This window comes from Sturnus vulgaris, chromosome 7, assembly GCF_052056855.1.
Source record: "Sturnus vulgaris isolate bStuVul1 chromosome 7, bStuVul1.hap1, whole genome shotgun sequence".
NCBI classification, from domain to species: domain Eukaryota; kingdom Metazoa; phylum Chordata; class Aves; order Passeriformes; family Sturnidae; genus Sturnus; species Sturnus vulgaris.
This window is the reverse complement of record NC_142249.1, coordinates 24,835,364-24,850,458: the sequence shown is the minus strand read 5'-3', so window position 1 is coordinate 24,850,458 and position 15,095 is coordinate 24,835,364. Positions and strand designations below refer to the sequence as shown.

The window sequence follows — 15,095 nt, the reverse complement described above, 5'->3', positions numbered from 1 at the left end:
TGGTATCCTGGGCAAATATGTAACAAAAGCCTCATGTTCTTCCATCAGCTCCTATCATCCTTCAGGAAAAAAGTTGTACTTATGTATGTGACCTAAAGAGAGAAGGGCTTTTAGCAGCAGCAAAATTAAAACTGTGCGTTTCCATTATATTCTTACCCATAGTACGTATTGCTTTCATGAAATAAACGCAGGCCTTTAGAGAGGAACTACCCTGAGCGTGAAAAGTATATTACAAATGTGACTACTGTTATTTACAAATCGCTCTAAGTCATGAAAAGACAGAAATAGGAAAGGGCTGTGGACGTCGGGAGCAGCACAGAGCCTGCTGAGGAGTCTTCTGCAGCCAGACAGAAGAGGCACTGCCCGAGAGCCGGAGGCGAGCGGACGGGCTCCCATCCTTGCGCGGGCCGGACGAGGAAGGCGCCGACCTTGCACGAACCCGGCGGCTCCGGCGGCCGCTGCCCTGCCCCGACCCGACCCGGGGCCCCGTCACAGGGCGGGGAGAGGCACGGCAGGAAGTCGGTTCTGGTTCCTGGGTTAAGGCGCCCGGGCAGGAGCGAACGCCCTGTGCCGGGGGCGGCCGAGGGCTCCGTCAGGCGCTCGTAAGTCTGAGTGGCTTTGGAAAGCAGGCGCTGCCGCGGGAGCGGCGGGGCTCGGCCCGGGGCCGGAGTGCGGGCCGGGGCATCCCGAGCCGAGGGCTCCCGGGCCGCGCTTCCGCCCCCGCCCCCGGGGCTGCTGCTTCCCCCTCGGCTTCGCTCGGCCCGGCTCGGGAGCGGGGCCGGGGGCGCATCGTTCGCGTGCGGAGGCGCTCCGGGAGCCGGGGATCGGGGATCGGGATCGGCGGGCTCGCTGCCGGGGGGCGATGGCCCGGGCGGGCGAGCGCAGGAGCAGGAAGAGGCGGCTGCCCCCGCGGGCAGCGGCAGCGCGGCGGGGGGAGCGAACCCCAGCGCTCCGGGAATGGCCGTGCCGAGCCCTGAGCGCGCAGGGGCCGCTCAGCTCTAACGCTGCTGTGCCTTGAGGAGCTCCTGCTGTGTTAACCACGCATCCCGCCGTCGGGCAAAGCAGGAATTGTGTCTACTCAGAAAAAAAAAAAAAGGGAAAAAACAAAACACAAAAAAGTTCAATGAGCTCTCAGTCTCTCACAAATTATTATCTCAACAGGCTTCCAGTTTCCAAGATGATGGCAATGTAACTTACAAAATATAGCAATCGAAAAATCTGTTTTGAAAGCAGAAATATGTAGAGAACTACTTGAGGTTGGATGGCACCCGTGTTCTCATCTCTCATGAATCTATGAGAGGTAGGAAATTGTATTATGAATTAATGTGCATATACCCATGATAAGCTAAAACCTTTCTTTCATAATTTAAGGTGCTTTTTGAGGCAATAGGAAAACTAGTATGAAAACTGTAGTGAGCTGTGGAGCTGGGATTTCAGCAGAAATATTTTGCTAACTTTGTGCTGGAGCTTTTTTGGCATTTGACTAAGAAAATGTTTATTACTATTTCTTTTTTCTTGCCACCTATATCAGCAAAATGTTTCTGGTTTGAAGCAAGTATTTTAAGATAATCTGCAGGTTTCATTTGGTGTGTTTATTTAGAAGTTTGTCTTACAAAATTAGCAGTGGTTATCCAGTGTACAACTCTTTACTCAAATATGAAATTCCAGTTGTCATTGCCATAGCTCCAGCAGCATAGCACTCACAGGTATTCACGCTTGCAGGATAACCTCTGTAACTAATCTCTTTCTCTAATTCTGTCCCTGTTAGAATAAATGCAGCATTTTGTAGCGCTGCATCTCTGCTGACTACGTATTGCTGTTAATGATTGTGAAAGTCTTTATGATCTAATGAATATCCAAAATGTAAGTTGCTAAAGATCAGGATTGTCAGCTTTGAGCTGAATTATGTTCCAGATGCCATTTGAATACAGCATAACTAATCATAACTGATTAAAATAGCGGAGATATTTGGGTTGGGGTTTTTTGGTTTGTTGGTTTTTGGGGGTTTTTTTAGGGCTGTTGGGAGGGAGTTTTTTCCTCCTCATTGGATGCAAGGAGAAGGGTAAATGACAAGGAACAGTTGGCAAATTCCCTGATAAATATTGATGCCTATGGAGGAGAAGCAGGAAAATGAGCCAGTTTTTCTAACTGCAAGGAGTTCTGGATATGAGACAGATAACATAAGAAGCAGTTATTTATTCCAGCAGCAGGCAATCCGGGGTGTGACTACAGAGCAGTTTAATCCAATCTAAATCTAGACTGCGGCAGTCCTGCCCACGGCTAGTCGCATGTTCCCACTGCCTCCTTGTGCTGGTAGTAGTGCTCCAGCAGCCTTGCAGTGAGCTAGCTCCAGTTTTAATTTCGAGGTTGGTTTTTTTTAGGGGGTTTGTTGTAGCTTTTTTTGAGGAAGTAGGGAGCTACTTTGGCATACTCAGCTGTGTAGCATAGAAGTTCTGACAGTGGTCTCAGTAAGTAGCAAAAGTGCCTGGCCAGAGATGGGGAAAGGCTGGCCTATCCTCAGTGGCAGTGCAGACTTGTGACACTGTTACATAACAGTGACTCCATGTTACAATTCAAAGCTAGAGCTGCTGTTGAACACAGGAGTTCTGTTTTGTCATTTCTGTCCCTGTGCAGGCTTCCTTTTGTTATCGTGCCATTTGAAGCGGTGTGTGGATCTGACCTGCATTAAAATAATGCAGCAAAAATACATTTAGTATTTAGTTTTAAACTGAATAGGTTTGCTGAGACGGTTTACAGAAAGGTTGCTCGTGCTGGTAGAAAGCAAAGGGTAAGGTTGAAGGAGAATGTCTTGGGTATGGGGTGAATATAGGACCAATTCTTCTAGTTACAATGCCATCTTAGGTGTCACTAGTAATGACTTTCATTGACCTTTTCTTACTTTATGGAGTCTGAAGTTTAGGGAGGTACAAGTAAGTTGCTTTTCCGTACCAAGTAGAAAATTAGGCACTGTGCTACAGTTCTGCCTGTTGATATCATCAGTCCAGACGACAGCAGCACTCTCTGTTAATGTTCTCAGTCACAATGAATGACTAAAAGGCTGGAAATTAGGTATAAGTTTTAAATAATTCTGTTCAAATAGAGGTTTGAGTTTGCATGAATGAAATTAAAACCTTCAGGTTTTGTGAACTGTGAGTCACGTGGAGCTGAGCCCTATTCTCTCCTTTAGAAGATGAACATAGTTTCTTAAATTCCATTGCACTCATTTTTGAAGTTATCTCTTATATGTATGGGATATGCCATTTACTAGGTAAGTTGTTAACAGTGCAGGATTTCAGAAGAATACAAAATCAATACTGATGCAAACTTCACAAGCTTGTAAAGATTGTGAGAACACACTTCAGTCACTTTCAGCTATAACAATGCCCTCTGGAGTTTGGCATCTGTCTCTGAAGTCAGATATAATATCTGATTTTATTTATTGAACTACATAGAACAGTCCTTCATTTGAAAAGGAAAGAAAGCCTACCCATTTAGTTAAAGGTGTGTCCCAGATATGAGCATGAATATTCCATTTAGTGAAGGGATACCGTTTGGGGGGGAGAAGGAGGTGGATGAAATAGGCTGTGTTACTAACAATGCTTTGAGACAGTATGCACTGTTGGAGATTATAAACTACTGAACTGGTGTTTAGGAAAACAAAAACAAGGCAAAACAAACAAAGCCTTTCATGTGAAACAATGTAGGCCTTTTATGCAAAACTTGTAAACTTGGATTTCAGTAATGTTTGTTACATGAAAGGATCCCTAAAAAATTCCAAGTTGTTAAAGAATTCACTTTGCTGCTAATAAAGTACAGCCATGCCAGAGGTGAGATACAATTGCTTTTCCTGTAGGAACATATCAGTAAAATAAAATTTGCAGGACAAAAAAGTGTGATGTCCATACAGTACTCTGAACCTTCTAGAAAAGTCAGACCACATTTCTGTATTCAAGCCCTACGATAGGGAAGATATTCAAAAGCAAGGAAATACGAACAAAATCTTCAAGCTGCAATCTTTAGAATTTTAAGCAGTGTCCAAGGCAAGTGACCCTCATACTCTTCCTGCTGGGCTTATCTTCATGTGCTTTCTTTAGTAGTATTTGTGGTTTATGCATAATCCCAGGAGATAGTGAGAGATGATAGTGGCAGTCCACATTGCTTTAAATACCAGGAGAGATGAAATTGCTATTTTTTTTTCTTAATGCTGCTATCTTTTTGTGAGGGGCTGTGGGGTGGGGGTGGGGCTTAAGACTTCACTAACTTGTTGTCTACTGTACTTGTATTATGCTAAATTTTGATCTTAGTATCATATGTTACTATAGAAGCAAATGACCTGTGTTTGCAAAGTTCTTGAAATTGAGTCTGACATTTAATAGTGTTCTAGTCTTATGTGTTAAAGTTCATGAGCTGTAGTTTCTGGAGTTGTTACTGAAATTGCACACAAAGTGTAAAAAGTTCATAATATTGCGTGAAAAGGTCCAAGATTTGACAGTTTTAGAGAAAAGATGTTCTAACTCTACCTTAGTACCCTAAGTGTTGACATGTGTCAAATTTGCGTTGACATTTTCAAATTTGGCACAGAATAGGATAGGTTTGTGTGACCTAATTGAGTTTTTATCTTTTTATTTCTTAATGCTAATGGGAAAGATGTGTGCTAATGTCTTTGCAAACAATTCCATGGATGATGGTATGGGTGTTATTCTCTTTGGAATGGATCTTAATGTCTTTACTAACTTCAAGCAAGTTTGTTGCAGAGCCCAAACAGTTTGACTGAAACAGACAAATGGGTCCTTACAAGCCTGAGTTTCTGAACTTTGGGGTAAAATGACAGATTCAAGGTGGGATATGTGGTAGGCAGTTCAGGAAGGCTGTACCTTCCTAGTACCTCAGCCAGTGGGGAAAGGAAGAGGGCGACGTGCAGCCGAGAGTTCAGGATTAAAGGGCTGCACCCTCCAAAACCGAGAGAGAGAGAAAACCCTGCAGGTGTGTGCCTCAGTGGACTTTCTTCCTCCTTTTATTCAAATAAAGTTGCAGGACTCCTCTGTCTCTGGACACTGGCTTTTCATAGTATGATTTTTCCACACAATGCCAAAAGATTAGTTTAGCTTTGGTTATTAATGCTGTCCTTATTTCACAATAATGCAAACATTAAACTTTTGGAGCACATAAAATCAGGTAACTGGTAATCTGAACCAATTTTAAGTCTCAGTCTTAAACACTGTAACTACAGATACATTTGCACATTCTATACACTCAGAATTTGATTCAGAGTTAAGCTCCTTTTATTTGTCTTTTGTTTAAACCTGTCCCTGGGCATAAAATTAAATGTTGAGAGCTGTAGTTCAAGCTATGCTGTTAATGGTCAACATACTGCACGTATCAATTGAATACAACAGTGGTGCAAGTCTTGCTATATATGTTTTTAGTTACATACTGCTGCTTCTTAGTGTTCTCTCTTTTTCCTTCTGATTACTTTTCAGGTCTGTTAACTTGACCATCTTTCCAGTGATGAACCAACATTGGAAATTATGGACAAAAACATTGGAGAGCAGCTTAACAAAGCTTATGAAGCCTATCGACAAGCATGCATGGATAGGGACCATGCTGTGAAAGAACTACAGCAAAAAGTAGGTCTTGGAATCTGAATTCTATCTTTAAAGCTATCCTTCCCATGAAGAATGGTAGTACATGTAGATACCAGTTTCACTTTAGCTATGCACAGTTTAGTGCATCTGTTAAAGTTGGAAATTGCCATTATGAAACCATGCCAGTACACTGCAAAGTAACTCATTAGGCTTTGAATTTAGTATGTGGGTTTCTGGGGTTTGACTTTGGGTTTTTTTGTATTTTTATTAGTTTTAAAGGTTGGAAAAGTGTTGTCTGTTTTGGAGGATTAATGAAGTCTTCTAATGTAAACACAGCAAAGATGTATATAAAATTTACCTAACTTTAACAAAGTACTTTTTGGAATTTAATTTTCATTCTTAAAAATTAATTTTATATTATTAATAGAAATAGCTTAAAATAAACAATTTTTGTGACAAATGTACCTGAAAGTTGCTAGAATAAGTATTCCTCTTTTAAAAATAATAACTTGCACATTTATTCTTTAATGAAGTAACAGAAAGTCTCTGGAGGCATTCTGACCAGTAAGAAGCACCTTTAAAGTTTTAAGTTTAAAGTTTTAGTTAGTCTGTTGCAGAAAACTTTAGTTCAGTCAAAACTCCTCTAGAGCTTCTCAAGTAGGACAGCATATTTCAAAGCTATCAGGTTTGGGCTTTGTCACAGTCATTTTATCATGCATATTCTGCCCAGCAATGGAACCTGTGTTAAGGAAGGCTTGAATGTTTTTGGTGCCACAGAACTTTCTGATACTCAGTAGAACTGGTAGGCTGGGACTTTGTTCAGGGGCCGATGAACCATATTCCATGTCAAGTTATGGAGCAGTAGTAGAATTGGAAGCAGGGAAGGATCTAATAGAGGATATTCTGATATCTGGGCCCAATCTTGCCTTCTTCTTGCATGGCAAAATAAACTAGCCAAGGCATCACAGAACACATTCCAAGTCAGTCATGTGTGCGATCATCCACTGTGCAGTCTGTCTCTATTCATAGTCTTGCAGCAGTGCTGGTGTAAATCTGTAGAGGTTTCTATACATAAAAACCATAAGTAGTGTGATTTTTGTGCTGAAATTGCAACTAATTAACAAAAGGCAAGACATTTTAGAACGTTTAGGGATTTTTTAATTCTGATGCTTAGGATGAACTGTTAACTATTTGAAGGAAAGCCAGATAAGTTAATACTTCTGAATCATCTAAAAGTACATGGAAGCAACTTCTGACCAAGAAACAAGGCATCGAGTACAAGATCAGATAATCCTTCTAAGGTCTATGCAAGGAGGCCAGAAAAGTGTGGGATCATCAGTGCTAAGTGAACCAAATGCCTGCAAGATTGCTCTCTGCATTTTCACTAGTTCAGAAATTTAAAATTTAAAGCCTTTGATAAAGGATTACTACCAGTTTAAATCTTTGTCCTAATCAAACGTTCAGTAGTTGAATATTATAATTTCAAAAGAGAACAAAAGTATTTTTTCAAGAAGAGTTGATACTAAAATTACTTGGGTTTTTCTGTTTGTGCTGCTTTTTTATTAACCAAACTCCTGGTTTTGAATGACCTTTGAACAGTGCTTTACTCTAGTAACTTCCTCTGTTCATTGTGTGGCCTCCACACACTGTTGGATTGTCCACCATGCTGTTGTTAACAGTTTACTACTTAAGCTACCGATAGGCCACTTGTTTTGCCAGTCTCTAGAGCTGGGAGCCATGTCAAGCACACAGAAGCCAGAGTCATCTCGGCCAGATGGTGTTTGATACAGATGGATGGTTGGTTGTCATGCAGATCTTCTAGTTGGTAACTTGTTGCTGCCATCTGACTCAAGGAATAATTTGTGCACACTGGCTGTCAAAAGCATCTTCTCTTCTGTCTGTTTTAGCTGTCATGTCTGTGCTCTGTACAGAAGTGTTGACAAGACATTGCTGTTGTACATTTTCAATTTGGTTCTCAGTGATTTTTCTGCTTCATGAGGTCTCTTATAGCTGCTGGAGTGTACTGCTCTTTGATCACTTTTCTTTTTTTTTTTTTAACCACAACAAAAAAATCCTCTCATAGTACAACTACTACCTGGCCTTCTAAAATCAATTTTGCTTGTAGATTTTTTTTCCTGCCTGCTTTACAGACAAACACAGCAGACAGTAGGAGGGTATAGAATTTAAATGTGGCTGAGATTTCAGAATTAGATAGCACTATGGATAAACTATGAATAGATATGAAAACAATGCTGAGTCTTGCCCCAAATGGTGACAGGTGGTGACCTGTTCAGTAATAGACATACTCCTAATTTCAGAAAATTTCAGTGCATTCCTGAAAGTTTTCTTGTTGGGATTTCACAAGTTTTCTTGATGGTTTTTAGCTCTGCTGTAACTGCATCGTATGCTAATGAAATAATAGTTTTGAATATCAGCATCTTCCTGCCACGTGGCCATTCATTCAATTAATGGACTGTCCAGAAAAATTGCAGTATTATTAGAGGAGTCTGTGTGGCCTGTTTATAGCATGAGTTGTAGTATTGGAGACAAAGGATGGGGCTTTTTGCTTACCTTCTTCCCCAGCCCCATTATGTAGGTTAGGAAAACTAATCCACTACATTCAAAGAAACATACAAAACTTTTCATAGGCAGTCAAAATAGTTTACAGAGTATCTGTTGTATGGAATAAACAATGTTGTTGTTTTCCATTTAAAATCTATCTTTTTAAAAGCCTATTTTCATATAATTTGTTAGAAAATATGGGGGGGAAATTACTTTTTCTATAGAAAAACTGACTGACAAGCATTCTGAAGAATACTAAAATTTTAATTTAAGCCTGATGTAGTCTACATCTGTAAATGAAGAATCCTAACTTAAAAGTTACCCTTGACAACTGCTACAGCTGAAAGAGTTATTAAAAACACAGGGGTTATTTCCTATAATGCCTTTTCTAATCAGTACAGTCCCAAAGAGATGGACTTGCCAAAGGTTTTTACACAGAGGGCCACAACTACAGTTATCTTTAAAAATCAGAGCTGCTTTTTAAATGCCAAATTGGAGACCCCCTAGTCAGAATAAGATTAATGCTAATTAAATTATATTTGCAGACAGAAAACTACATGCAGCAAATACGTGAACAGCAGGAAAAGATAGAGCTTCAAAACAGCATTATTGCAAAACTGAAATCACAGTTGGCTGCTCTGAATGCTAATAGAGGTATGTACTCCAGTTTGCACATTATTGCTTTTTATGCTGTGTTGCACTGATGAATAGTTCTGACTTTGTTGCTTCAGTTTTTACAATATACATATTTCAAATGAGTATCATACTTTCCTGTGAATGTGAGAGTTAACACAAATGTGCCGTTTCAAGATCTATTTATAAAATTCAACACTTCTGGGGTCTCTCTTTATCCTCTTCAAGAAATTGTGAGATTTTCTATAGAGGTAGAATCTGCTTACACTGAAGCCAATAAAAGTTATGAAAATATGGGTTCAAATAATTCACTGCAATTTTTTAAAAAGTTGTTGCATGTTTATTTTTACACTTACCTGTTAATAACTTTGTCTCAGGTTGTTCTAGATATGAGTGCTATGGTTATATGTCTTTTATGTTAGATGAGTCTCGTGATGCTAATTTTATGGCATAACCAGAACTTTATAAGCAGGTAATTCTCTTTCAAATCAAATAGTCATTGATGGATAATTTTTCACTGTTTGACTGTATTACACAAATAAGAGAAAAGAGTCAAAGTAACCATGTGTTAATCTGCCATGCTCATTAAATATTTATTCACACTAGCCTAACACTCCTGGTTTTCATAAATACTAGCAAAGTGGCTGACTTTTATTTTTAAGAGTACATGTACATTTCTTTATTGCCGATTTAGTCTTGCATTTTCTCTAAGCACAGAATTTAGCATCTCTTGCTTGTTTAATATGAAGGCTTGCTCAAAGAACATGAAGAAGTTAATATAAGTCTAGCTTCTTTTAATTTTGCTTGTACTTAGAAGCTGACTGTGAAAAATGCAGCGATAGTCAGTTGCTTTTTTTTTTAATTTAAGGCAATGCGCATCCTTACATTCTGATGCATGAAGACGTTGAAACACCCAACTTACTTTTCAGCCAGCTCTCTGAAAAACTGAACATAGCAAAGCAAAGAGAAAAACTCCTAAAGGTATGTCACCTGCAGTAAGTTCACTTTTATGCTGTGATTATATTATGAGAACCTAAAAGATAAGTGAGATTTTTACTGGTGGCTTTGAACTACACACGAAGTGCATGAGTGTTGTGCCACTGCAGCCTGTTTAGGTGAACTAAGCATCATCTGGGTCCTTCCCAGTAAAATCTCTGTTTGGCCATCAAGCTCTCTAGAACAGTTTTGCTCATAAAGCAGGAACTGAGTTGCTTATTTATTTCTTAACTTGCCAAAACACAAAAAAGGGCATTTTCTTTCTTACAAGAGCATTTCACATTGCAAACGATCTCTGTATTTTTGCAAGAAATGGAGAATCTGCGCTCAAAAAGTGGTGGAGTGTGAAGTGAACGATCCATTGCTCTGGAGATGCTGATTTATTTGAGTTTTTTAAATAGCCAGTGTTAAGATGATGTCTCTTGTGCCTCTCCTCACTGAAATAACATTAAGATTTTCACTACAGCCTATTGAGTGTAACAGGAGTAAGAGTAAAGTAATAGTGCAGAATAGCTGAGAAATGCCTTGAATGGATTTTACATACTGAGAAAAGACAGTGACAGAGATGCACAAAGTTGCATTGTTCTTATTGTAAATCATCTCACTGTGCTTTTTGAGAACTGTTTTGTAACATAAAGTCTGTTATTTCTGAATGTGAATCTCCATAGCTCCATAGCAGAGACTTTGTAAGGGTCATTAAAAGACCATTGCGAGAAATCAGGCATTAGAATTAAAAAGAATCAATTTCAGGATTAATTTCCTAAGATACAAACAAATTAGTTGTGCTTAATTCACAGAAACACATTTTTATCAGAAATGTAATTCCATTAGATCCAAAAAATAATTTCATTGGATTACTGATGTTTGCTTATTTATCTTGAAGGAATCTTATATGAGACTAAGCCTTTGCAAATGTTTTAAACATACTGTCAACAAATATTTATATACAATCCTTTTCTATTTAAAATAAAGTCTTTATATAATTTTTCTACACCAGAATCTGTAATTATAAGATGTTATTTCTTTCCTAATCTTTGCACTTACTTGGATTAAAACACAGCTGAAGGGTTAATTTTTTGATGGAACATCTTTGCATATTTTTGCAGTTTGCTGTCTTGAGCTGGATAAAAATTATATCTTACGGTGTCACATGAAGATCTGGCCTAGTCTAGTATTTCATACTCTTCTTTCTGAATGCTTACTAAAGAACAATAGTTTTAAACAACTTAGTCATATAATGAGTTAGGAATGAAAGGAAGCTGTGTTATCTGCTCTTCTTATGGGGAAACATTGAAATAATGTGATCTCTACAGGAAATTATAGGCAATGCATGAGAAGCTGGAATCATTATTTCTGGAGCTATTTTCCTAATGGAATATAGGTTATTTTCTTTATCTGCATATTTGTTTTGTGTAGCCAGTAACTGCAGTTACCTCTCAGCAACAGGTATTTCTTCTGGATTTTGCTTCTTCTATTGCATGAACATAAATATTTCTGAAATACCTCCATGCAGAATGAACTATATCAGTCTGCATGGTGGTGCATTTAAAACCAGGCACATTGCTGTTCAAATGAGGTCTTTCTAGAGGGGATGTGTAGAGCTTTAAACCCATGTAAAGTCGGGTTGACCCAGCCTATTATGTGTTCCTGTTACTGGGAAAAAAGCGTGGAGCTTGAGGAAAGTTTGTTTGACTGGACAAAGGCTGCCTTCTGCAGAGGCACATATATTTGTGATATATTTGCACTATCCTTCCAGTGCAAGGAGGATCCTAATGTTTGGTGTTGTATCTAGTAAACTTGCACTGATCTGGCAAGAGTGATACAAAAATGTCAGCACAGCTGAGGCACACAAACTTGTACTAGCTCTGGCTGTGTCTTGGCCATGCAGTTCATGGCTATGAGTGAAGATATACAGCAGTGTCTCTACACAAGTTATCATTTTATTGAATAAAAAAATCCCCACAGTAAGCCAGTGGAATTCATGCTTCAAGGGAAAATTGGACAACTCCATGGAAGAGACATCTGTTGAGAGTTAATAAATAGATAGAAACTATTACTAAGAAGATCTGGGAATTTATTAATGGATATATCACGAATGTCTCCTGTTTTCTTGTACTTTTTTTCCCCCAGATGTCATTCTCTTAAACTGAAAATCCACCATCCTATCACTGACCTAGTATAGTTTTCTTGTACATAATTCAATAAAGTATTGACTTTTTCAGGTATTGAAATTTGGAAGTTTGAATATTCTATTTGAAAGCCTCTATTTTTCTAATCATATTCTATCCACATTCTGCTCTAAACCAAATAAATTATTTCTACAACCATTGTCCTCTACAATGTCCTTGAAATTCAGAGTCTCTCCCATGGCAGAAGATGCTTGGGTTTATTGATACCATTTGAAACTGTCATTTGCTAAATCCAGTGGGATTTTTCAGTGGACTGTATTCTGTCCTGCAGTAAAGTTAATAGAAATCCTGAATTGATCGTAATAGTTGCATGATTAGAGCTTAAATTTCAGAGGTTTAAAATGAGGGAGGAGCTATCTTTTCTTTGTTTTCTAGTAGGTGGCCATACATGTGTATTTTATATGCTGTTGTCAAGGTCTGTTGTCTGTGTGTCATAAAACGCTTTAGGATTTTTTTTTGTTCACATTTGTCTTCAATGAAAGAGGTGAGTGGGCCACATCAGCTTGGTGGTCAGTAACAAACTATATACAAGATTACCAGAAATTTTCTCAAGCCCTCTGCTTGAGAAGACCAAAGGGGCCCATATTGCTTCTGGGTTTTGAGACCCTGGCTAAACTTTGTTAAGTAGGAAGAACTGGGATCCAGCTACTGTCTCAGAGCCAAAGCAACAAACCAAAAACTTTGGGGGCTTCTACCTTTTAGCACAGTCAGACATCAGAAGCCTTGTGAACTCAGTAAGACATGAAGCTAAAGTGAACTCCTGTAACAAGAAAACGTGTTCATGGTCCCATTTTGCAAGAATCTCAGTATTAAACAGTGTCTTGGATTTGTTCATCAAGAGTGTCTTGTGCCATGAAAAGGAGGAAACTGTCTGTCAGGAATAAATGATGCAAATGTTATGCAAAACTCTTCATCCTGCAATAAATGTTTAGCTCTTTTTTGTGAAAGACATAAGCAGAGGAATGTCAGACATATAGTAGCCATCTTTATGTTCTAAATTATGGGGCTAAAATTACTTACGTAACTAAGAGCAGCTACCACAGCAGTCTTGTGGAGTTCCATGTTTCAGTCCATACCAGTTTTGCTAGTGTCATTTTATTTCCTATCTTTAATGTAAAGAAAGCTCTACTTGATTTTTTTGCAGGCTGATAATATGATGCATTTAGCTGTTCTTTGCTGCTGGCATGATGTATGCAGTAGGATTAGCCCAAATATAAGATACAAGAAATGTTGGTATTGACAGCCTTTTCTCCTATTGCTTCACCTGTTTAATCTATTTCAACCCAATAACAGAGACGAGTTTGTGGGGAAACTGTTAAAAGTCACAGTTAATATTCCTTGAGACCACTTAAAGTTCACCAGTTGACTTATGTTTTTCCTTGAAACTACCTGACTATTTGTTTGGCCACTGAAACAGGCCATTATAGCACACTCCAGGGGAAAATAAAAGGACCTGCCTTTGCTGCAGTACAGTCTGGGGGATGACTGGCTATGGAGCAGCTCTGCTGGAAAAGAGCTGGGATCTTGTTAGACAGCAAGCTGAGCATGAGCCAGCAGCATGTCCTGACAGAAAAGAAGGGCAACAGTTCCCTGGTTGTATTAACAGGAGCACAGCTAGCACACCCAGGGAAGTGAGCATCTCCTTCTATTCAGCATTCACTGGACTGCGTCTAGAACACTCTATCAGGCTTAGGGACCTCCAGTACAGGAAAAACATTGACAAACTAAAGTGAGTTCAGCAGAAGCCCCACTGAGGTAACTGTGGGCTGGAGTACATATCCCATGAGAAGATGCAGAAACTGCTCTTGTCCAGCCTGGAGAAGAGGTGGCTTCAGGGAAAGCTTATAGCATTCCAATACCTACACTCAGGTTATCAGGCAGATGGAGCCAGGCTCTTAATGGTGGTGCATGGCAGGATGATAAGAGACAATGGGCAGATGAAACAGGAAAGGTTCAGACTGAACACAGGGGAAAACATTTCACCATGAGGACAGCCAGGCATGGGAAAAGGTTGCCCAGAGAGGTTGTGCAGTCTCCATCCTTGGGAAATTCAAGGCCAGACTGAGTAACTTGATCAGACATTGTAACTGACCCTGATTTCATTAGAAACTAGAGAACCCTAGAAGTCCCTTCCGATTTCAGTTATACTCTGATCCTATAAAGCCTCTGCAAGAGAAAAGATACAGATCTGTTCATAATATGTATGTAACCACTTGGCTGACAGCTAATACCCACATGCTTAAAAAGGTGCATTGTGTTGCCAAGTACTTAACTGAGCAGGTATGACCTATGTGACATATTTATAACATTTATGAAGCTTATGAAGTTTATCAAGCACTAGCTTTGTAATCTTCAGCCAGTTTATAAGGGTTACTACATCATTGCAAACCACCAGGCAACTCTTGAAAACTCTTAAGATCATCAAGTTATGAAAGGTTGTATTAGTGAAAGATCTCAAAAGGTGTAATTGTTTCTCCAGTGTTTTTCCTGGTATCCTGATGGTGCACAGGAATAACGATTTCCATCAGTATGTACTGATAATGTCTTCACTGTAACATGTTGCATGGCACTTCTCATGTGGCTTTTTTCCCTTGTTTAAATCCTGTCCTCACTTCCTGCAGATGTTGGAGAAATGGAGAACTACTGGCCATTACTGCTGTGCCTCCAGTTGTCTGAAGGCTTTTGAAAGCCCACATGTGAATTGGAGCTGTAATAGTCTCAAAGAGATAAATTATGCTGTATCACAGCTCAGTGAGTTATTTTACTGTCCTTAAGATACAATTGTTCCTCAAGGGCAAGACTTACCTTTGATGAAAGCCTTTTCCTAGGTGTTTGAATTTCCAGCAAATAATGATGAAGGAAAACACAGGAGAAGCTGTATCCCCTTATCTTATTTAAATGGGAAATTGAATTTGACCTGTCAGAAATGCAAAGCATAGAAGAGTTAGGATTAAGGAGTTTTTTGGGGATTGAAACATGCCATTTTTAGACACTGTTTTGAAGTCGCTGAGCAGAAGAGGCTTAATCTGGATCCTTAAGACACCATCCAAGTCTGGAGTTGCATTGAAGCTCTTACTGTAGATTTGCAATTCAATTCAAAGTTGCAATTGAGAGACTATAAAGCAATGCC

The 15,095-nt window shown here is 39.3% G+C and overlaps 1 protein-coding gene across 3 annotated transcripts in view; it reads left to right on the top strand.

Moving 5' to 3' along the window:
* Window positions 1-344: 344 nt before the first annotated feature.
* Window positions 345-15,095, top strand: part of TANK (TRAF family member associated NFKB activator) — a 28,287-nt gene continuing 13,536 nt past the window's right edge. For all 3 annotated transcript variants that reach the window (XM_088168146.1, XM_014880893.2, XM_014880892.2), the window contains exons 1-5: window positions 345-602; window positions 1,162-1,300; window positions 5,481-5,627; window positions 8,693-8,801; window positions 9,649-9,761. In XM_088168146.1, coding sequence (XP_088024272.1) covers window positions 5,529-5,627; window positions 8,693-8,801; window positions 9,649-9,761 — 321 coding nt within the window. In that variant the 5' untranslated portion in view covers window positions 345-602; window positions 1,162-1,300; window positions 5,481-5,528. The remainder of the gene's footprint in view (window positions 603-1,161; window positions 1,301-5,480; window positions 5,628-8,692; window positions 8,802-9,648; window positions 9,762-15,095) is intronic.